At 54.2% G+C, this 20,888-nt stretch overlaps 12 protein-coding genes across 12 annotated transcripts; 8 read left to right on the top strand and 4 right to left on the bottom strand.

The window, feature by feature from the left end:
- Nucleotides 1–4: 4 nt before the first annotated feature.
- HPODL_04679 (37S ribosomal protein S10, mitochondrial) lies at nucleotides 5–832 on the bottom strand (the record flags this gene model as incomplete). Its single annotated transcript, XM_014081022.1, has 1 exon — nucleotides 5–832. One exon carries the CDS (start codon nucleotides 830–832, stop codon nucleotides 5–7), a length of 828 nt encoding a protein of 275 aa, XP_013936497.1.
- A 44-nt stretch (nucleotides 833–876) lies between these two features.
- HPODL_04678 (tRNA (cytidine(32)/guanosine(34)-2'-O)-methyltransferase) lies at nucleotides 877–1,776 on the top strand (the record flags this gene model as incomplete). The annotated part of the gene is made up of 1 exon (XM_014081021.1): nucleotides 877–1,776. The coding sequence occupies one exon, from the start codon at nucleotides 877–879 to the stop codon at nucleotides 1,774–1,776; it is 900 nt and encodes a 299-aa protein (XP_013936496.1).
- A 43-nt stretch (nucleotides 1,777–1,819) lies between these two features.
- Nucleotides 1,820–3,592, bottom strand: HPODL_04677 (Lysine--tRNA ligase, cytoplasmic; the record flags this gene model as incomplete). The annotated part of the gene is made up of 1 exon (XM_014081020.1): nucleotides 1,820–3,592. One exon carries the CDS (start codon nucleotides 3,590–3,592, stop codon nucleotides 1,820–1,822), a length of 1,773 nt encoding a protein of 590 aa, XP_013936495.1.
- A 127-nt stretch (nucleotides 3,593–3,719) lies between these two features.
- Nucleotides 3,720–4,727, top strand: HPODL_04676 (translation initiation factor eIF-3 subunit 3; the record flags this gene model as incomplete). Its single annotated transcript, XM_014081019.1, has 1 exon — nucleotides 3,720–4,727. The coding sequence occupies one exon, from the start codon at nucleotides 3,720–3,722 to the stop codon at nucleotides 4,725–4,727; it is 1,008 nt and encodes a 335-aa protein (XP_013936494.1).
- A 145-nt stretch (nucleotides 4,728–4,872) lies between these two features.
- Nucleotides 4,873–7,179, top strand: HPODL_04675 (uncharacterized protein; the record flags this gene model as incomplete). Its single annotated transcript, XM_014081018.1, has 1 exon — nucleotides 4,873–7,179. The coding sequence occupies one exon, from the start codon at nucleotides 4,873–4,875 to the stop codon at nucleotides 7,177–7,179; it is 2,307 nt and encodes a 768-aa protein (XP_013936493.1).
- Nucleotides 7,180–7,244: 65 nt separating this feature from the next.
- Nucleotides 7,245–8,036, top strand: HPODL_04674 (Diaminohydroxyphosphoribosylamino-pyrimidinedeaminase; the record flags this gene model as incomplete). Its single annotated transcript, XM_014081017.1, has 1 exon — nucleotides 7,245–8,036. The coding sequence occupies one exon, from the start codon at nucleotides 7,245–7,247 to the stop codon at nucleotides 8,034–8,036; it is 792 nt and encodes a 263-aa protein (XP_013936492.1).
- Nucleotides 8,037–8,404: 368 nt separating this feature from the next.
- On the top strand, nucleotides 8,405–8,920 carry HPODL_04673 (putative secreted protein; the record flags this gene model as incomplete). Its single annotated transcript, XM_014081016.1, has 1 exon — nucleotides 8,405–8,920. The coding sequence occupies one exon, from the start codon at nucleotides 8,405–8,407 to the stop codon at nucleotides 8,918–8,920; it is 516 nt and encodes a 171-aa protein (XP_013936491.1).
- Nucleotides 8,921–9,069: 149 nt separating this feature from the next.
- HPODL_04672 (1-phosphatidylinositol-3-phosphate 5-kinase) lies at nucleotides 9,070–14,151 on the top strand (the record flags this gene model as incomplete). The annotated part of the gene is made up of 1 exon (XM_014081015.1): nucleotides 9,070–14,151. The coding sequence occupies one exon, from the start codon at nucleotides 9,070–9,072 to the stop codon at nucleotides 14,149–14,151; it is 5,082 nt and encodes a 1,693-aa protein (XP_013936490.1).
- A 78-nt stretch (nucleotides 14,152–14,229) lies between these two features.
- HPODL_04671 (T-SNARE affecting a late Golgi compartment protein 2) lies at nucleotides 14,230–15,297 on the top strand (the record flags this gene model as incomplete). Its single annotated transcript, XM_014081014.1, has 1 exon — nucleotides 14,230–15,297. The coding sequence occupies one exon, from the start codon at nucleotides 14,230–14,232 to the stop codon at nucleotides 15,295–15,297; it is 1,068 nt and encodes a 355-aa protein (XP_013936489.1).
- A 94-nt stretch (nucleotides 15,298–15,391) lies between these two features.
- HPODL_04670 (pH-response regulator protein palI/RIM9) lies at nucleotides 15,392–16,870 on the bottom strand (the record flags this gene model as incomplete). The annotated part of the gene is made up of 1 exon (XM_014081013.1): nucleotides 15,392–16,870. One exon carries the CDS (start codon nucleotides 16,868–16,870, stop codon nucleotides 15,392–15,394), a length of 1,479 nt encoding a protein of 492 aa, XP_013936488.1.
- Nucleotides 16,871–17,083: 213 nt separating this feature from the next.
- Nucleotides 17,084–18,001, top strand: HPODL_04669 (Suppressor of disruption of TFIIS; the record flags this gene model as incomplete). The annotated part of the gene is made up of 1 exon (XM_014081012.1): nucleotides 17,084–18,001. The coding sequence occupies one exon, from the start codon at nucleotides 17,084–17,086 to the stop codon at nucleotides 17,999–18,001; it is 918 nt and encodes a 305-aa protein (XP_013936487.1).
- On the bottom strand, nucleotides 17,991–19,778 carry HPODL_04668 (uncharacterized protein; the record flags this gene model as incomplete). The annotated part of the gene is made up of 1 exon (XM_014081011.1): nucleotides 17,991–19,778. One exon carries the CDS (start codon nucleotides 19,776–19,778, stop codon nucleotides 17,991–17,993), a length of 1,788 nt encoding a protein of 595 aa, XP_013936486.1.
- Nucleotides 19,779–20,888: the final 1,110 nt, after the last annotated feature.

Raw genomic sequence — 20,888 nt, 5'->3', positions numbered from 1 at the left:
TACATCAATTTTCGCTCTTGCCCAATTTCTCTCTCACGGTCTTTTGCTGTCTGGAGTCCAGGTGCTGGGCGAAAATCGGGTCTTGCAGCAGCTCTGCAACCTTTTGAGCGACTGGAGACTGGGACTCGCCCTCCAACGTTTCGAGGGTCGAGGCAAGGTCCGACACCTGTTTGGCACCGTCCGGCAGCTTAGCCATGGTGTTGCCCATTCCCAAGGGCTCCTGGACGTACATGTTGCACTTCATACCGACTCCCCACATGGAGTGCTTCTGGAGCACGCTCAACATGATATCGACGACCTCGTTGTCGGAGTCCCAGATTTTAATAACACGTCCATGCGTATGTCTTTCAAAATTCTCTTTCACCTTGGCGTGAGCGAACGGAGATTTGATAACTGTCCATCTTTCTGTTCTTTTAGGCATCGGAAGCGGTCCTGTGGCTGGCAGCCCCAAATAGTAAGCGACTCTGAGCGCAAAGTCTGCAATGAACTCGAGGTTTTGTGGCTCAAAGGACTTGAACACGATCTCTGCCTTGAGATGGCCGTACTTGACCTCGTGCTTCAGCGGGGCGTAGTAATTGAGCTCGGCGTTGATAGGCAACGGTCTGTTTGTTCCCGGAAGTTCCTCTTCCTTTGTGGCGACTTGCGGGTTGTATTTCTTAAATGTGTCCACCAATTGCGACTTCTGCAACTTGTCGTCGCTCACCTTTGGGAGATCCGTCAACTGCAATTTTAAAGCCGCGAGCTCGTCTAGCTCGCGGTTCAGATTGCATTTTGATGCGGTAGACGAAAAGAGGCGACGCGCTGCGCGCAAGCAAGTCGCCGTCTTGAACATGGTGATAAAAATTTTCAACGACTTTTTTTTTACAGGAATAATATATGGGAAAAAGCAGTAAGGATAAAAGAGACGTCTACTACAGAAAGGCCAAGGAGGAGGGCTGGCGAGCGCGTTCAGCGTACAAGCTGCTGCAGCTGAACGAGCAGTTTGGACTTTTCAACAACATCCACCGCGTGGTGGATCTGTGTGCTGCTCCCGGGTCGTGGTCGCAAGTGTTGAGCCGTGAAATCTTCAAAAATGAGCGTTCCGACGCCCAGATAGTCGCTGTAGATCTCCAGCCAATGGCACCAATTGACGACGTTGTTACGCTGCAGGCAGACATCACCGATCCTCGCACACTGGACAAAATTCTCCATATCTTTGGCGGAGAGAAGGCCGACTTTGTGTGCTCTGACGGGGCTCCAGATGTGACTGGACTGCACGACCTGGACGAGTACATCCAGGCACAGCTAGTTCTGTGCGCTCTGCGTCTTGCTACCTGTTTATTGAAGGAAGGGGGGACATTTGTCGCCAAGATCTTCAGAGGCAGAGATATCGACCTTCTGTACAGTCAGCTGGGTTTTCTGTTCGAAAAAGTGGTTTGTGCCAAGCCACGGGCTTCGCGGGGCACGTCACTCGAGTCGTTCATCGTTTGCATCGGGTACAGGCCGAGAGAAGGATGGAAGCCCGATCTGCAACCAGAGCTGTCCACAGAGGAATTCTTCCAGAACATGGACATTGGCCGCGCCAGGTTGCACGAGGACCTGCGCGTGGACTACGAGGAACGCAAGGTAGCCCCATTTGTGGCCTGTGGAGACCTCAAAACTAGCTACGATTCGGACGCCTCTTACTCGCTGGACACCAAGGTGACGCATAGCCTGGACCCTGTGCAAATGCCCACGGACCCGCCTTACAAGCGCGCATTGGAGATGAAACGCCAGGGCCAGCTGCGTGGAAAATAATAATAGAAACCTCTAGTCTGCATTAATTCTGTACTTTAATTAATTACTCCTGCTTGTCCTCCTTCTTTTCCTCGCCCTTGGTCACTTGGTCTGGTTTCAGGGTTGGGAACAGCAGCACCTCTCTGATGGTGTTTGAGTCGGTCAAGAACATGGCCAGTCTATCGATACCACAGCCCCATCCGGCGGTCGGTGGCAGACCGTACTCCAAAGCGTTGCAGAACGTCTCGTCGATCAGCTGGGCTTCGTCGTCTCCCTGGGCCTTCTGTCTTGCCTGCTCCTCAAATCTCTGTCTCTGATCGAATGGGTCGTTCAGCTCCGTGTACGCGTTACAGATCTCCTTGGTGGCCACGAAGACCTCGAACCGTTCACACAGACCCGGCTTGGATCTGTCGTACTTGGCCAGCGGAGACATCATCTGCGGGTGGCCGAAGATAAACGTAGGGTTGATACAGGTGTCCTCGAGCTCTCCAACGAGCTTGTCGAGCATTCTGGCGTTGGTGAGCGGTGGAGGACAGTCTAGTTTGTGCTTGATCAAAATGCTCTTGAGGAACTCGCCGGTCTCCTTGGTGTGCAGCTGGTCTCCCGGAGGGAACTTGACGTCGAAAAGCTTCTCCAGCTCCTCAATCATGTTGATTCTCTTCCATGGCCTCGAGAAGTCCAGGGTCAGCTCCTTGCCGTCAGGACCGTCCGGATGGTACTTGATCTTGTAGTCTCCAGTGATCTCCTTGACCATCTCCGAGAACAGAAGCTCAGTGGTGTCCATCAGGTCGTACACGTCGGCATAGGCCTCGTAGAACTCGCACGTGGTGAACTCCGGGTTGTGGGTCATGTCGATACCCTCATTTCTGAACTGTCTGCCAATCTCGTACACTCTCTCCAGACCACCAACAACCAGTTCCTTCAAAAACAACTCAGGAGCAATTCTCATGTACATATCCATGTCCAGATCGTTATGGTGGGTAATAAAAGGCTTTGCCGTGGCTCCTCCAGCAATGACGTTCATCATCGGAGTCTCGACCTCAATAAAGTTCCTGCTGTCCAGGAACTTTCTAATGTAAGAGATAATCTTGGATCTGGTGACAAAAGTATCCTTGGTGGACTTGTTCATGATCAGGTCCAAATATCTTTTTCTGTATCTTGCCTCCTGGTCCTTGAATCCGTAGTGCTCGGTTGGCAGCATGTGCAGACATGGAGTCAGAAGCTTGACCTTGGTAGCAAACACAGAAAGCTCGCCCTCACCGCCTTTTGCTGGGTTCGTTCTTCCCGGGTAGCCCTCAACACCAATGATATCTCCTCTTCTGAGTATGTCATGCATCTCTTGGAAGTCTCCTTCGGCGTCCTGGGCTTGGGCCATGATCTGAACGTTAGTGCCTTCTCCGGCCAGGTTGTAGAACTTCAGCTTCGATCCGGACTCTCTCTTGACCATGATTCTGCCCGCAACAGAGACCTTGACGTCTGGCAAAGTCTCACCTTTCTTGAGATGGGCATACTTCTCTCTGAACTGGTCGAGTCTCAGCGAAACATGGAACTTGTGAGGGTAAGGGTTTTTCTCGCTGTGCGGCTGTCTGAGCTCGTTGATCTGAGCCGATCTAATTTCGAAGTACTGGTTAGGGTTGAGGTTGGCCATGTCATCCTTCTTCTTGGTGACCTTTGGCGCGGTCTCGGCAGCCTTCTTGGCCTTTTCAGCCTTCTTGGCCTCCAGAGCACGCAGCTTCTGTCTCTTCTTCAGCTCCGACTTGGACACCTGTTCGCCGGTGACCTCGTCCAAATAGGTCTTTTGCAAAGATTCTGTCACTTCCTCAACTTTATCAGACATGACGGTCGACGTTTTAGCTGGATGGGTTTTTTTTTATTTTATTTTTCTACTTTTCGTCGCACTTGGATGGGTGTTGCACACTAGCTTTAAAAAAATTTTCCATTAAAAAAAGCCAATTTTGTACACCATGACTATCAGCGTGGAGATCAGCGCCAGCGTGGCCCTGAAAATCAGCAAGGTCGGCGAAGACACATACCCAGCAACGGAGGCGGGTCCACTGTTTGGATTGGATATCGCCAGCAAGCCAAGCGAAGACAAAAGACACACGGCAATAAAGGTTTCCCATGCGTTCCAGTTCCCACCGTCCTATACAAACGACGAGATTTTCAGTCTCAGGGCATCTAACGTCAAGTACCAGAACGACCTGCTTGCGAAGCTCAAAGACACAAAAGTGGGAGTGAAACACTTAGGGTGGTTTTTGACGACGAACGGCGGCCGGTTCGTGAGCCAGTCGCTCATTGAAGCGATTATCAACCAGCAGAACCAGAACCTGACAGAAAACAGAGACTCGACGCCTGTGGTGGTGCTAGTTTTCGACACTCTCAAGTCGATGGACGGTCTGCTGAGCCTGAGAGCGTTCAAGCTGAGCGACTCGTTTGTTAGAGCATGGAAGTCGGACGAAAGATTTGTGTCGAAAAACCTGTACGAGAACAGACTCACGTACAGGAACATTTTTGAGGAGGTGCCTCTGAAAATAAAGAACAACCACCTGTCCAACTTGAAGTTGCAGGAGCTGAGCCCAGAGTTCGAGGAGGACTCGTGTCTGGAGCTGACGGGCGCAACATTGGCGTCGATGAACCTGACCGTGGACAACCTGGCCGAGGCCGTCGACAACTTCAACCACACCTTGGGAAATCTCAACTACTACCAGCGCAACTTGTCCAGAGAGCTTGTGAAGATTAACCAATGGAAACAGCAGATCAAACAGCAGAACGAGGCGAAACTCAAGATAGATCCGAACGCGAAACTCACAGAGACAGAGAACGACTGGCACAGACACTTCAGACTGCCTATCCAGCCGTCTAAGTACGACAACCTGGTGACGAGCGGGCTGATAAATAGCTACTGCAACAGCCTCGAAACCGACGGCTCGATCGAGCAGGTCAAGATTGCCGGAATCGAGGAGTGTAACTAATGTATGAGAATTATAGGTTATGGTATACGTAGCTGTGGCCGCCCTAGCAGACTGGCTTGCTGCTCTTTGCTTCCACGATAATTTTCCGTTGCATTATTTGCACGACCAAAAAAATAAAACATTATTCCCATCTCCTTTTTCCCCTATGCAGTATGTTGGAAGAGCCATCGGCTCTGTCTCCAAGACATGGAGCTCGATCAACCCGGCCACACTGTCGGGAGCAATTGACGTGATTGTTGTCGAGCAACCGGACGGAGAGCTCGCGTGCTCGCCGTTCCACGTTCGGTTTGGCAAGTTCCAGCTCCTGAGACCCTCGCAGAAGAAGGTGGAATTCATTGTGAACGGCGAGGTCACCGACCTGCCGATGAAGCTGGGTGATGGCGGCGAGGCGTTTTTCGTGTTTGAAACGGACGGATACATCCCGCCAGACCTGCAGACGTCGCCCGTGATCAGCCCAGTCAGCTCGCCAGGCAGCAGTCCCAAGTCCAGCGAGCCGGCCATTGCGTATCCGGCCGAGGAGCCGGAGTACCTGGACATTGGCGAGGGCGCCAACGACAGCTTCAGCGCGTCGGTTCCGTCCACACAGTCGGACTCTGCGCTGCTCGAGCACTCGCCCTCCAATATCCGGAAAGCGGGCACTGCCTCGTCGTTCGACCGCGCAAAGAAGATCTCCAGCAAGCTGACAAAGAAGAACATCCCGTCCAAGGTGGAGGCCAATGGTGATATCATGCTGGACATGCAGGGATACAAGAGCAACGACCAGAACATCCACGACTCCGACGCTGTGATCCGACAGCTGCTGATCGACGAGTTTGGCGACGACGTCGACATTAACGCGCTCGTCGACAAGGACCTGCACGGCAACATCCGGATCCTGAGCTCGGACGACTTGGCAGACGACGAATCCACGTCGCTCGAGACACACACAGAGCCGCAGTCGCCAGCCTCCACCGCCTCTTCCATAATTTCAGACATTGACACAGACACCGTGAAGACACAACAGGACAACCATTTCAAGACGCTGCGGCTCACGTCTGAGCAGCTCAAGTGTCTGTCGCTCAAGCCTGGCGAGAACGATTTGCAGTTTAGCGTCAACAAGGGCAGGGCCTTGGTCTCGGCGAAGCTGTTCCTGTGGAAACACAACGTTCCGATCGTGATATCGGACATCGACGGCACGATCACCAAGTCGGACGCCCTGGGCCACGTCCTGACCATGCTAGGCAGAGATTGGACGCATGTTGGCGTCGCCAAGTTATTCGCAGACATCCAGTTCAACGGATACAACATTATGTATTTGACGGCTCGTTCTGTTGGTCTGGCCGATTCTACTCGGTCTTACTTGAACGGAATCGTGCAGGACGGCATCAAGTTGCCTGTGGGACCGGTGATTCTCTCGCCTGACCGCACTATTGCTGCCCTGAAGCGCGAAATTGTGCTAAAGAAGCCAGAGGTGTTCAAAATGGCCTGTCTGAACGACATCAAGGCACTTTACGACAAAAAACAGCCCCATAATGCAGAGACTCCCGAACTGGACTTGTCATCTTCCAGACAGGCTGCTAGCGACAACTCGTACACTCCGTTCTACGCAGGCTTTGGAAATAGAATTACCGACGCCCTCTCCTATAGGAACGTCGGCATTCCCTCGTCGCGGATCTTCACCATCAATCCCGACGGAGACGTGCACATGGAGCTGCTCGAGATGGCAGGGTATAAATCGTCCTACGTCTCGATCGGAGAGCTGGTGGACCAGTTCTTCCCGCCGGTGAATATCTCGCGGACGCGCGAGGGCGCCTTGGGCATCCAGGATACCGTACACCAGTTCAGCGACGTGAATTTTTGGCGAAACCCGGTTCTGAATCTTGCCGATCTTTCTGATGACGAGAGCGAAAGCGAGGCAGAGCAGCCGAAGAGCAGGGACGAACTTACAAGCGCGGGAGCCAACTCGCAGCGTCTGGGCGGATTTTTCTCGCGGTCTCCTGTTTCCAGGAGCACGGAGCCTGAGACAGAGCCTGAAACAGAGCCCGAGGCGGAATATTCGTTTGATGAGGACGACGAGAACGAAAACCTGGATCCGGACTACGTGTACGAGGACGAAGATCTGGACGACGACTACGACGAAGACGAATATGAGGAGGACGTTGATGAGGTTGATGAGGACGATATTGATGAGAAGGACGAGGATGATTTGGATGAGGACGATGTGGATCAGGACGTTGATCAGGAAATGGACGAAGAGTTGGACGCGGAGCTGCTGGACGAACGGCTGGTGGACAACGAAGCCCCCGAGTACGTTTCCAGCCCTAACCGGATCCTCAACCCCTCGTTCGGCATAGCAAGCCCGAAAAGCCTCACCAACCTGAACGTTGACACAAACAACGCCACGGGGACATTTATAAAGGCCAAGCAGATGCTGCAGAACCTGTCTTTGGAGGACGCTGGCGAGAAAAAATAGGCATAGAGCATAACGAAAAATAATGAAATAAATTTGCACAGCCGCGCGTAGATACTTTCAGACACATGGTGTTGGACACCCGGTTTTTTGAGCCGATCGAACGTGGAGACATCGAGGACCATGTGTTTGAGATGTATGTTGAGCATGCACCGCCGGAGAGCGCCGGGCTGGGGTATTTGTCGCGGACAAACGAGGTACGGGTCGCGGTTGGAGACGACGAGTATGTGGTCCAGCAGTCTGTTTCTGCTTTCAACGGTAGCAACAGGGACGGCACAACGGGGTTTTTAACGTGGTCGACGTCGAAAAAGGTGGCTGAGTGGCTTCTGCAGCCGAATAACGCCGTCTTCGACGCAATCAGGAATTCTAGCATAGTGGAGCTGGGGTCCGGCGTGTCGGGGCTGCTAGCGTGCTCGGTGGGCCGCAAATGCCGTCATTATGTTTGCACTGACCAACAAGGCGTGATGAAGCTGCTCAAGAGCAACATAAGTCGCAACGGCGGCGTTTTCGAGTCGTCTACTATCCCTACCGAAAATACATCCAGACGACACAACGTGCCGCGAATCGACGCCGTGACGTTCGATTGGGAGTCCTCGTCGACCGAGGAGGTTCTAGAACTTGTTAAAGGATATCCAGATTTTATCATTACCTGTGATACTATATACAATCCGTACTTGATACCGCATCTGGTGCGGGCTGCCGAGACGCTGGCGGGGCCACAAACAGGCATTTTGGTCGCGGTGCAGCTGCGCGAAAGCAGTCTGTTGAACGATTTCCTGGTCCACGCTGTGGCTCGGTTCTGTGTGTATCGTGTACCGGGGGTTGGAGACGGCTATGGAGTGTACTATCTGGAGAAATAAATTAGTGTGTTAGGAACCATCTTCCTTTCTCCTTTCTTCTCTTGAGGATCTTACGCCCCGTGCGAGAGCACGCCCTGGCAAGAAACCCAAGCCGTCTTTTTCTCTTCAGCGTATTAGGCTGGTATGTGTTACCGAGGTTGCCTCCTCTAAAACCACCTCTAGTGGCCCATCTTCTCTGGAGGAAACCGAAGAGCGACGAGGCGCCAGCAGGCTGGCCAAGCGCAGCAGACGTCAGAGCGAGCGAGACCGGCCGCACAGGACGAGTGGCCACGACGGAAAATTGTCTGATCGACTGGCACCAGAGACCAAAGTTCATGTCGTTGAAAAAAAAATGAAAAATAAGAAAAAAATAAAAAAATATATATTCCATGTCATTTCGCAAGAGAGTCACGGCGTCGGCTGTGAACTCGCCCGTTGTTGCCAGCGTTCATGCGGCGGTCGCTTTGTCGTCAGACGAGACCCAGCAGATGCTGGACCAGTTCATTAGCGAGTGCGACCATCTCGAGGCCACCGCCATGGATAAAAGCTACCACGGACCTGATTCGACCACTCTGAGCCAGCTGAAACGGCTGCAGAGAGAACTGCGGGGTCTGCCGCCACTACTGCTGGAAGGCCAGGCCAAGGAAAGGAGCGAGAAGGTGCCGAAGAAGACTGTTTTCGAGGATGCTGCCCAGAAGCCCAAAAAGATTGTGTTTGACGACGAGCCGGTGGGGGATGACACAGTGGGAGCTGAGGCAACAGAGGCCGACGAGACAGTGATGAGTGACGAGAACAGTGAAGAGAAGCGGAAGAAGCGCAAACTGGAGAAGAAGGAGAAGAGAGAGAAGAAGGAGAAGAAGGAGCGAAAGGACAAGAAAAGCAAAAAGGAAAAGAGCGAGGAGTGATGCCCGATCGGTTTTGTACTAGTAGAATAAGGCAGCGGGAAGCAGCCAAAAATGGCAGAATAAAAACGCAGCACTGAATAGCAGAAAAGCGTATAAATAAATAAATAAATAAATTAAATTAAATAGATAATTATCTCACCCTCGCACCGATGTCATTCAAACTAGGCCTTTCAGGGTCGGCGCATTCGACTACGCAGCTGAGCGACCATGTGCTGCCGTCGCATGCGAGCGTGCACCGGGCGAGCGTGAACGACAGCTACAACGACCTGACGCTGAACCTGATGAGCACGCTGCGCAACAAGCACAATACAGAACCCCAGGGCCTGGGGCGCGACTACTGGCTCGACGACTCGTCGGCGACGAAATGCCGGTCCTGCGACCGCACGTTCACCACCTTCCGCCGCAAACACCACTGTCGGATCTGCGGCAAGATCTTCTGCAGCAATTGCACTACCTTCATTGACGGTGACAAGTTCAACCATCCGGGCAAGATGCGAGTGTGTCTCTTGTGTCTGAAACTGGCCGATCGGTACGAGGAGTATGCCTCGAGTGAAGACGAGTCGGTTGGAGACGAGTCGAACAGCTCGACTCAGGTTTCCGAGACGCTTTCGCCAGTGCGCGCGGACTCTGAGAGCCGCGACACGCAGTCGCTCGCAGCGACGACAGACGAGCAGTTTGTGCCACGGTCGGCGCCAACGCCGCCGCCGATGATGGCGATCCCGACGACGCGCAAAGGAGAGGCGATCGAGATCGACATCCCGCGCTCGAACTCAGTGAGTCGTCGCAGCCGGGGAAACACGCTGCTGGCGAACCGGCCGTTCCACGCGGGCAACGGAGACACGGGCAGCCGTGCGGGCAACGGGGGTGCAGAGCAGGACAAAAAGACGCTGACGCCACTCAACTTCACGACGGCGGCGGCGAACGCGGCCGCAGACGCCGCGTCCTCGATCTTCAACTTCGGCACCGCCATCCTGCCGGGCAACCACCAGCCGTCCGCAGACTTGCGCCACGATGAGGAGTACGCGCTATCGGCCTCGCATACTCTGCTAGGCTCGCCGTCGGAGCTGTCAGACGACGAGGACGAGCCAGGACTGCTGGCGTTCACTTCCGTACACTCGAATCCGCTCAACAACCACGAATTCAACTGGACTTACCACAGTCCCAACGCCAGCATGTTCAAGCTTGAGGACACGGGCAGCATGACAGGTCGCAAGGTGTTCCGCTCGAACAGGCCGCGGCGGCCGACGAATTTCCACCGGCTCAAGCACCGGCGCATGAGTCGCAGCGGGACGCGCGTGGCCAGCGACGCGAGCTCCAGCGCGCCGTTTGGACGCACTGCGTCCGGCGTGTTTGGGTTTGGGTTCGAGGAGTTTGAGTTCATGGACGATTTCCTGCGCGCAGGAGAAAACCACGCGCGACAGCTGCTCACACAGCTTTTGACCGACCGCAAAGTGGAGCACATTGACGTCTGGGCACGAACGTTAATAAAGTGTCTCAAACGAGTTTCCAGTGTGCCCGTGGAGCTGGCGAACGGCGAGAGTTTCGACATCTCGAACTATCTCAAGTTGAAACGGATTCCCGGCTCCTCGATCGAGGACTCGGGCGTGCTGGACGGAATCGTTTTTTCCAAATGTCTGCCGCTGAAGACGATGGCCGACTGCATCCAGAATCCGCGAATTATGCTGGTGACGTTCCAGATCGAGTATGAGCAGGAGGCCGATACGCGGTTCTCCAGCCTGGAACCGCTCATTGCGCAGCAGGACCAGTATCTAGAGAAGCTGGTGGCACGGATTGTGGCTCTGAAGCCGAACGTGGTGCTTGCCGAGAGCACGGTGAACGGATACGCGTTGAAGCTGCTGGCAGACGCGGGAATCACCGTGGCGTTCAACCTCAAGCCGCAGCTGCTCAAGAAAATAGCGCGCATGACCAAGGCAGACGTGGTCAACTCGATCGACAAGCTGGCCACGAACCCGGCGCTGGGCCGCTGCGGCAAGTTCGAGGTGCGCTCGTACGTGCACGATTCGGTGCGCCGGACGTACGTTTTTCTGACGGGCTGCAACCCGGAGGCAGGATTCACGGTGGTGTTGCGTGGGGGCAGCAGAGAAGAGCTGGCCAAGGTGAAGGAGTGCGCGACGCTGATGGCGTACGTATTTTTCAACGTGAAGCTGGAGTCCGGCCTGATGCGCGACCAGTGTCTGCAGGCGGGCGACTACGAACTCCACTCGGCAGTGGAGCCGCTGCACAGCATGAGCCTGGGCAGCTACCAAGATGTGGAGCGGGCGTTCGACGTGCGGATCCTGTCGTCGTCGCCGTGGGTGCGGTTTGAGCGGCCGTTTGTGCTCGAGAGGCTGGCGCTGTACCAGGCGCGGCTGGATAAGAACGCAGAGCTGCGGCGACGGTTTGCCGAGCTGACAGCAGGCAACGCCGGTACCGGCGAAGCTGTGGGCGACCTGCTGCTGCAGTGGAACGTGCGCATCGACGCCGACGAGCTGCCACAGCGCGACGCAGACCTCGCCAAGCTCGTCGAGCAGCACGAGGACTACGTCGACAAGCACAACCGGTACGAAATCTCGCTTGCCGAAAAGCAATGGGAGCAGTTCTGGCATCCGCGTCGGTTTGTCTTTTTCGACCCAAACTACCATCAGAACATCGTCACTTTGTACAGCATGGTGTCGACGAAAAACGCGACGCCGTGTGTGGGCCCGGAAATCCAAGTCACCGACTACTACTGGGACAACGACTTCTGTCTGGGCCAATATATTGAGCACTTGTGTGTGAACGCGGGCCAGCTGTGTACAGAGGGGTGCGGGCTGACATTGAAAGAGCATTTCCGGTCGTACGTGCACGGCAGCGGCAAAGTGGACGTGGTGGTGGAGACGAACCCGAAGCCGTTGCAGGGTCGCGAGAACATGATCATGGCATGGAGTCTGTGCAAGAGCTGCCAGAACACGACACCGGTGCTACCGTTGAGCGACAACGCGTGGAAATACTCGTTTGGCAAGTACTTGGAGCTGTCGTTCTGGTGTCGCGGGATGAAGGTGAAGGGCGCCGCGTGCGCGCACGATTTCTACCGCGATCAGATCCACTACTTCAGTTTCCAGAACCTGGCTGTGCGCGTCGAATATTCGGAGGTGGAAATTTTGGAGCTGGTGCCACCCAAGTTCCAGCTTTTCTGGAAGCCCGAGTACGATCTGCAGATCAAGGTGCAGACGTACAAGCAGGTGGTGAAGCGGACGACGGTTTTCTTTGAGAGCGTGCGGAGCCGGCTGAATCGGCTGAAGCTGGACAGCATGACAGAGGACCGGATCGAGGCTGCGCAGCAGCGGGTGCAGGAGCTGAAGACACGCGTGGACCAGCAGCAGACGGCGATGCTCCAGCTGGCGGAGGACATTTACCGCACTACGCCGGTGTCGGGCCATTTGCGGCTGACGGGAGTGATCCGCGAGGTGCAGGAGCTGTCGAACGACTGGAATTTCGAGTTTCAGGAGTTCGATAAGGATTTTCTGCCGACGGAGAAGGAAATCAAGAAAATCACGGCTTTCCAATTGGACCGTCTGTTCAAGGCGGGAAACGACAAGCCGGGAGAGCTGGCAGAGAAGGAGAAGGAGGAGGAAAAGGAGGAAAAAGAGGAGGAGGGAGCAGGTACGCGGCGACGCGGCAATCTGGTGCTGGAAAAAATCCAGGAGTTGCAGCAGGGCAGTAGCGAGCTGCAGAACCATATACTGGAGACCGGCGACCGGGTGCTGCCCCGGCTGACAGAACTGAACAGCGAGGGGAAGGTCAAGAAGTTGGCGGAGTATTTCGACGCACAGGAGTTTTTCCGGCAGCGCGAGGAGGAAAAACGCAAACTGCAGGAGAACAGCTATAGACACAAATTGGTGGCATCGCGGCCGACCGTGGAGGTGTACAAGAACGTGAAGGACGCGGTGGAGGAGGAGCGTGCCGAGTCGGACAGGCGGGAGGAGCCGAAACAGCAGCCGGCGCAGACGCAGCCGCAGCAGACGCAGACACAGCCGGAAAAATCGTCGCTGCTCAAGTCGTTGACGCATTTCTGGGCCGACCGGTCGGCGACCCTGTGGGAGCCGCTGTCGTACCCGTTGGGCCCGACGGAGCACATTTTCGTCGACTCGGACGTGATTGTGCGGGAGGACGAGCCGAGCTCGATCATTGCGTTCTGCCTAAACACGGCAGATTACGGCTCGAAACTGTACTATCAGGAAAAACAGCAGCAGCAGGACGAGACGGACGACGGCGAGTCTGCGTCGGTGCGGTCGGAGCATGAGACCAAACAGAGCCCGGCCAGCAGCTACACGGGCGATGGGACGGCTTGCTCGCCCGATCTCGAGAAAATCATGCTCAAAAAAGGTTTCCATTTGAAATACCAGTTCGAAGAAGGGTATTCGACGATTTCGTGCAAAATCTTCTTTGCAGAACAGTTCGACGCATTCCGCAGACAGTGCGGCGTGAGCACCAAGTACGTTGAGAGCCTGTCGCGGTGCGTGAAATGGGACTCGACGGGCGGAAAGTCTGGATCGGCTTTTCTCAAGACGTTGGACGACCGGTTTATCATTAAAGAGCTGAGCCGGTCGGAGTTGGAGGCGTTTGTGCAATTTGCGCCGAGCTACTTTGAATACTTTGCACAGGCGCTGTTCCACAGCCTGCCCACGGTGCTAGTCAAGATCTTTGGATTCTACCAGATCCAGGTCAAGACCAACATGCCCGGGGCGCGGTCTTACACGATGAACGTGCTGATTATGGAGAATTTGTTCTACAACCGCAAGATGACGCGAATATTCGACTTGAAGGGCTCGATGCGCAACAGACACGTCGAACAAACGGGCAAGGAGAACGAGGTGCTGCTGGACGAAAATATGGTGGAGTACATTTACGAGTCGCCGCTGTTTGTGCGCGAGAACGCGAAACGGCTGCTGCGCGCGTCGTTGTGGAACGATACGCTGTTTCTTGCCAAAATGAACGTGATGGACTACTCGCTGGTGGTGGGCATTGACTCGGAAAACAAGGAGTTGGTGGTGGGAATCATCGACTGTATCCGAACGTTCACTTGGGACAAAAAACTGGAGAGCTGGGTCAAGGAAAAGGGCTTGGTGGGGGGTACTGGTGTTGGCAAGGAACCGACGGTGATCACGCCGAAACAGTATAAAAATCGGTTCCGCGAGGCAATGGAGCGGTACATTTTGATGGCCCCGGGTCCGTTTTACACCAGTACGTAAGGCGGATTTCGCTGCTACCACTTGAAAAATAATATATTTTATTATTAAATAAATAAATAATTATTTATATTCTCTTGCATGTTTAGAGACCGCACAAATTTGTACATCTCGTACCGCCGAACATTCCCACACCACCGCGGCGTGTTCTCCAGCAAGGCAGACCGCTTTGACGGGCTCAAGGACGAGGAAGAGGGCCTCATCCAGCCGTACTCGGACACCGGCGAAACAGAGATGGTGGAGTTGCCCCCCAGCATTGTCGAGCTGCAGCGCAATTCAGAGCTCATGCTGGCAGACATCGAGACGAAAATCACGGAATTGGGCAAGCTCTATAAGAAGAACCTGCTCCCTGGGTTCAGTGACACCACCGAGGACGACGCCAAAATTAAAGAGCTGTCCTTTAAAATCACAAAGAGCTTCCAGCTCATGTACTCCGAAATTAAAACGCTCGACGATTCACGGCTGCAGTTTCAAAAGGCGGCCGAGACCGAAATGGTGGACAATCTGAAAAAGAGTCTGGCCATTCGCACGCAGGATCTGTCGACGCAGTTCCGAAGTCTCCAGAACAGCTACATCCGCTACCTCAAAGAAGACGAGTTCGAGGTGCCCCTCATAGACACCAAGGGCGGCAACAAGTTTGTCCAGACAGAGTCCAGCGAGAACATTGAGTCATACTCGCGCCAGGCGCTGCAGGAGTCATCACAGCAACTCATGTCGCAACAGGAAACCATCAGCGACGAGTACCTCCACCAGAGGGAAGAGGAGATTTACAAGATTGCACAGGGCGTGATAGAAATCTCCACGATTTTCAAAGAGCTCGAAAATATGGTGGTAGACCAGGGAACGGTGCTGGACAGGATTGACTACAATTTGAGCAAGACGGTTGCCGACGTGAAAGGAGCAGATAAACAGATGAAAAAGGCCGAAAAATACCAAAAGGCCACGGCCAAGTGCAAGCTGGTGTTTTTCCTCGTGCTGCTGATTCTGCTGTTCCTCATGATCCTTATAGTGAAGCCAAAAAGAGTGGACCACTACTACGAACCGAAACCTGCACAGCCCAACCAGCCGGCAGATCAGCCGGCAGACCAGCCAGCTACGCCAAACACGCCCAACGACGACTACGACTCCCTGCTTGCAGAAAGCGGGTAGTCTGCAACGGATATATTTCAGAAATGGAGAAGCAATAAATAATCAGATAATCAAAGCACGCTCTATCGATCGATTTCTCGGATTCTAATGTACATTACAGTCTTCCGTAGGGACTGTCTTTGGATAACGAGGCCGCAGGGAAGTTGGGCCGCGGCCTGTTTTTGTAGCTGCCCGATGCCATATGTTGCGGAATGGCGTCCCGTCCAATCATGCCCGGGTGCATTCCTTGCAGCGGGCCTCCGCCAAATTTCTTGTATCCCATGCGCCGCGGTCCACCGCCCCCAAGGGCAAAGTCGGGATTGTTGTTGAAAAGAATATCCGCTCTGCTCTTGGGCTTTGGCGGGTTGTACGATGGAGCATAGTACGGCTGGTGCTGCGGAGGCGGCATCGGCACGGGCGCCTGCTGTGGATAGTATTGTCCGCTGTACGGCAGTGGAGGTCCGTTAGGAGCCGGCATGTACTGGCCGGGCAGCTTGGCTCTTTGGGGCGCCCCTTTATAATATTTGGGGTTGATTTCTCGCTGCGAAACACTCGTGAAGTCTGACGCAGCGCTCGAGTTCATCTCGTTCGAATCGCCCGAATGATTGTCGGGCAAGTTATCGCTCGACAGCTTGAGACGCTCGTCGCGCGAATAGATGCTCGACGCAACAGGCGACGAAATATCCTTCTCAGGCACGTTCAAACGGTTGCTCAGCCCGGAACGCGAGTGGGTGTTTTCCGAGCTCGACAGGTACGGGTTTGAAATGTCGGGCAACTTAAGTTCGGGCGTGCTGGAGTTAATCGCGGTTTCGGAAACAGGCGTGTGGGCCGGCTTTTCGTTGAACACGCTGCTGCCAAACTCTTGCGAGCCCGACTCGTGTTGCGCGACAGTAAAGTCTCGTAGCTTTTCCGGCTCCTCATCCAGCGATGACCGTGTGGGGAACCCTGTAGGGCCAGTAAACCCACCGGTGTACGGTTTTCGCAGGAACGACGCGGTGGAGTCGCTGACGGCCTTTTCGCCAAACATACTCAGCTTATCATCGTCATCGTCGTCTGCGTAGCTCTGCGGGCCGACTTTGAGCGCGACGATGATCAGCACGAGGCTCAGCAAGTTGAGGGCTGCCGCGGGAACAAGCAGCCAGCCCGTCCACGTGATATGGGGGAAAAATAACAACACCACAGAAACACAAACAAGAGTAGCTCCTGCAAACGACAGAACGGCTAGCAACGTGCAAAAAGCCCAGAAAACGGCAGAGCGGCCTGCCCAACGGAAGTGGCCCCAGAAAACAAGGATGCTGCTCACAAGAGTGAGACCCACGGCGGCTGGCGTGGCTAAAATAAGCTTGCACAGGGTCTTCCTGGATTCGTTGCTCATTTTCCAGCCCGACCCAAGATCCAGATACTTGCCGTCGGCAAACGAGTACTCGCACTTGTTGGAGCTTGTATCGCAGTACCCAAACGAGCCAAAGGCGTAGTGCTGCGTGCGCGACAAGGCCAGCTTGGCGGAGATGGGCACCGACACCAGGGCCAGGATCAAAAACGCCAACGAGACAAGCTGGAGCACAAAGGCCAGCGTGTGTGTATGGAACTTCATAAAGGCGATATATATATTTTTTGTGGGACAGATATTTGTGGCTTTACAAGGGCAGCAGCACACGGCGGTTTGATGATTGTTTACGTTCATAACCAGGCTGCACAGCCGCTGCAAAGAATAGCCGCATGCGAGGGATGGACGCTCCTGTGGTGTACGGGTGCGGCAGGGAATATTTCTCCGGGTCGATATGACTAAGAAAATTAACTGTGTATCATGGCCGCTCGAATGAACGGATTGGACGAGGTCCGCAGACTGGAAAAGACCGTGGGAGACGGCGGCACGGCGCTGTCGCAGGCGGAGGCCGAGATCCTGAGCCGCAACTCGCAGTCGCAGGCGAACCTGGACGAGGATCAGCTCGACGCCGACCGGCTGGCAAGGAACCTGCCCGAGGTGAGCCTACGCTATGGTGTCGGCCCGGTTCCGCCGGACAACGAAAAGGTGTTTTTCTTCGACATCGACAACTGCCTTTATAAGCGCTCGACCAAGATCCACGATCTGATGCAGGTCTATATCCATCGGTTTTTCAAAGAGCATTTGCATTTAAACGACGAGGACGCGCACGCGTTGCACATGAAGTACTACAAGGAGTACGGGCTGGCGATTGAGGGGCTGGTGCGACTGCACAAGATCGACGCTTTGGAGTACAACAAGGTGGTGGACGACGCTCTTCCTCTGGACAAGATATTGCGCCCTAACCCCAAGTTGCGCGAAATGCTGCTGCGGATCAAAAGGGCGGGCAAGGTAGGCCGGCTGTGGCTGTACACGAATGCATACAAGAACCATGGACTGCGCGTGGTGCGGCTACTGGGCATTGGAGATCTGTTTGACGGCATTACATTCTGCGACTACGCCAAGTTCCCGCTCACGTGCAAGCCGATGAAGGAGAGTTTCGACCAGGCATTGCGCCAGGCCGGCGTGATCGACCCCAAAAACGCATATTTCGTCGACGACTCGGGCCTGAACGTGGTGGCCGCGAAAAAGTACGGCTGGGGCAAGGTTATTCAATTTGTCGAGCGCGACGAGGACATGCAGGAGCTGGCCGCCGGCTCGCAGGCCGAGCGTGAGGGCATTATTGTTATCCGGGACATTTTAGAGCTCGAAAAAGTGTGTCCCGAGCTCCTCAGTCGGTGAAGATCTCGGGCATTGTGAGCTCGCGCTCGATCCGCGCCAGAACGTTGGTCAGAACGGCAACGCACTCCGTCACCGTTGGCAGAATTGCGCCGCTGTAGTTGCGGAAATACCTGTTCTTGACCATGTTGATATAGAACTTGATGTGGTGTAATAGATATTCGTTTTCGGGCACCCCGGACAGGTCCAGTTGCAGCCGCTCGTAGTAGTCGGTCGAGTAGTATGTGGCCTCGTTGAGCGAGAAGCCGAGTCTTTTGTTGAGCAGCGAGGTTTTCAGCCACCCCAACGTCATGAACACCGCCATCTGGTACAGCTTGAGACGCGCAAGCGTATCCTGCAACGTCGGGCTAGTGCGGGTTTCGGCGGCCAATTTTAGCGAGCACTGGCTGAAAATGCGGGTGAAATGGTACAGCGCAGCTACCATGTCCTCTTTTTCAAACGCGTACGTCAGTAGTTGCCGGGACAGGCCTTGCAGCCCGGCAGAGTCGAGCTTGGACTCGTCGTTGGCAGTCTTTTCGATGAGAAACTTGAATATTAGCCAGAGTTTAAGGTAGCGCAGGATCGGGACCGTTAGCTGCTGCACGTTGCAAATAAGACGGTGGACGAGCGTTACGTGCGCGCCAAGCTCGTTGTCGACGATGTCGCACACCAGCCGGACCCATTCGCGAGCAAGTTCGGAAAACGGCCGCTCAAAAAGCTCGAAATACCACTGCCCGAGACTCACAAGCATCTCGTTGAGCAGCTGAATGGCATGCACGCTTCCTTGGCCCAAACAGATGTAGTCGTCGACGTTGGGCTCATTGACACGCGAGTCAACGAGCAGACGGACGACAATGGTGACGAACGCGCGCAACTCAGGCAAACCTGCCGTTTTCGTTTTGGACGAGCGCACCAGCGATAGCAGAAACTGCAACTTCATCACCTGTGTGGTTACGTGGGGGAAACTTTTTTTCGACTCGATCTTGAACTCTGCTCTGTGGCCCACCATCCCGTCGGCCAGCATAAAATCGCGAATAAGGCCCTCGTCAGCCACAATCTCGTTGCTGAGGTCCGTCTGCAACATTCGCCACACACTGGTCGCTGAGAGCTGCATGAAATCGGTAATCACGTCCAAGCTTAACGTTTTTCGGTCCAAGTACCAGCGCCCCTCTCCCAGCAGGGTCTCCGGCAGCAGCTCGAGCCTTGTGGTAGACGTCTTGCCATATAACCCTGGTTTATCGAGAAAACACACGTCTGTGACGGCCGCATCGCCGTTTAGCATCCGTTCTCGGAGGTGCTCGATATAGCTCTTCTGCGACGGGTCCACCCGCGCAAGGATCTGTTTGTCCAGTTCCTGGGCAGCCTGCTGCTGTTGCCGCAGTTCTGCCTCGCTTTTTTCCACCATGCGGTCTATTTCGTCCTCCTCGCGTCTTAGCTGCATCACTTTCTCGTGCTTTCTGCTGATCGATGTCACTTTTAGAGCAGAATCCAGGTCGAATCCCAGATCCTTGCTCAGCTTGTCCTTCGACCGCGCCTGCACAGCCGTAGACAGTAAAGAAGTTATCGAATTGGTTTCTTTAATGGATTTTGGTGTTGTCTTGCGCTCTGTCTTGGCCTTTTTCCGCACATTGAATATATCCTCGTCCGAAGACCCTTCGGAGTCGCCTGTACTGCGGCCAAAACTGATCTCCCGGGCGGCGCCTTCGCCGCCAGGACTGCGTATCTGCCGCGGAGAAACACAGAACCGCTGCTGTTTCAGGCTTCGCGGAGACTGAGATGGCCCTGAAGAGGCCCCATTCATGGTATCAACAAATAATTCGAAAATTTGTTATTAATTACCTAATCTTTAAGTCTGCACCCCTATTAGACGCCCACGTATATATAGGGCCTGGCGCCCCAGAATATAACTCCATGGACAGCAGACTGCTCATTATTGGTACATCAGATGTGCCCCCTTCAGGAAGCTCTCTGTTCATCACGGACGATACTCTCATATTGGCTAGCTTGGGAGGACTCCGTTTTCCTCGCCTTGGAGTCCAATAGAAGACACATTGGGCCCATTGCGTTGATTAACTGGATTTTACAAGACAGATGGATAACGGTCTAATATCTGCAGTGTCTTCACGTGGATGTTGGATTGTGGGGCATCCATTTTGGCTTGCAAGAAACGGGATAGGTTCTATAACCTCATCCAGGGGTACTGAAAGGACTAGGAACCTGTCAATTTGTGTGCAGATGCTGGCGCGGGTTTAATTACCGAGCGACGCTTTGCACAGATTTGGCACGAAGTACGGCCTTGAAGCTTGAATCGAGGTCAGCAGATATCGAATTCCCCTGAAGAATTGCTTTGCAATTGGCTGACGATGTTGTTAGCGCTAACGAATAGAATGCAGCGATATAACCGTTCACTTGGTGCGTTTTGCTGGAGATGCCCCCTCCAGTGTGGAGCGTTCACCAGTATAGCAATTGGATATCAACTTCCTTTACGCAACACTTCTGACATTTCTAAGATTTTGCTACCAAATCACGTTTTTTGCCATCTCCAGTTTTTAAAGATTCCAGTTATACCACACATTGAACTACTATCATGACGGGGCAAGCCCGGGAAAGTATACTGCCATAGGTCGTCCGGTATGGGGTTCCACCACTGCCCTGTACTAGAAAGACGGGAAGTATACTTTCGAAACTAGGGGTGGATGCGGCTCTCCTGACCATAGGGGAGGGGGAGAGGCTACCCACCCCAAACAGGGAGGGCATATAATTTGCCTTCCCTCTATTTGAAAGGGGGGATACATTTCTTCCCTTCTGTAGGGGGAACGCATTTTATATTTCTCCCTATCTGAAGGGGGGATATACATCTCCCCTTCTATAGAGGGGATGCGCTCTCCCTTTCCATGTAAGGGGAGGTACG

The sequence above is a fragment of the Ogataea parapolymorpha genome, chromosome II, assembly GCF_000187245.1.
Source record: "Ogataea parapolymorpha DL-1 chromosome II, whole genome shotgun sequence".
In the NCBI taxonomy this organism is placed as follows: domain Eukaryota; kingdom Fungi; phylum Ascomycota; class Pichiomycetes; order Pichiales; family Pichiaceae; genus Ogataea; species Ogataea parapolymorpha.
This window is presented reverse-complemented; position numbering and strand designations above follow the sequence as displayed.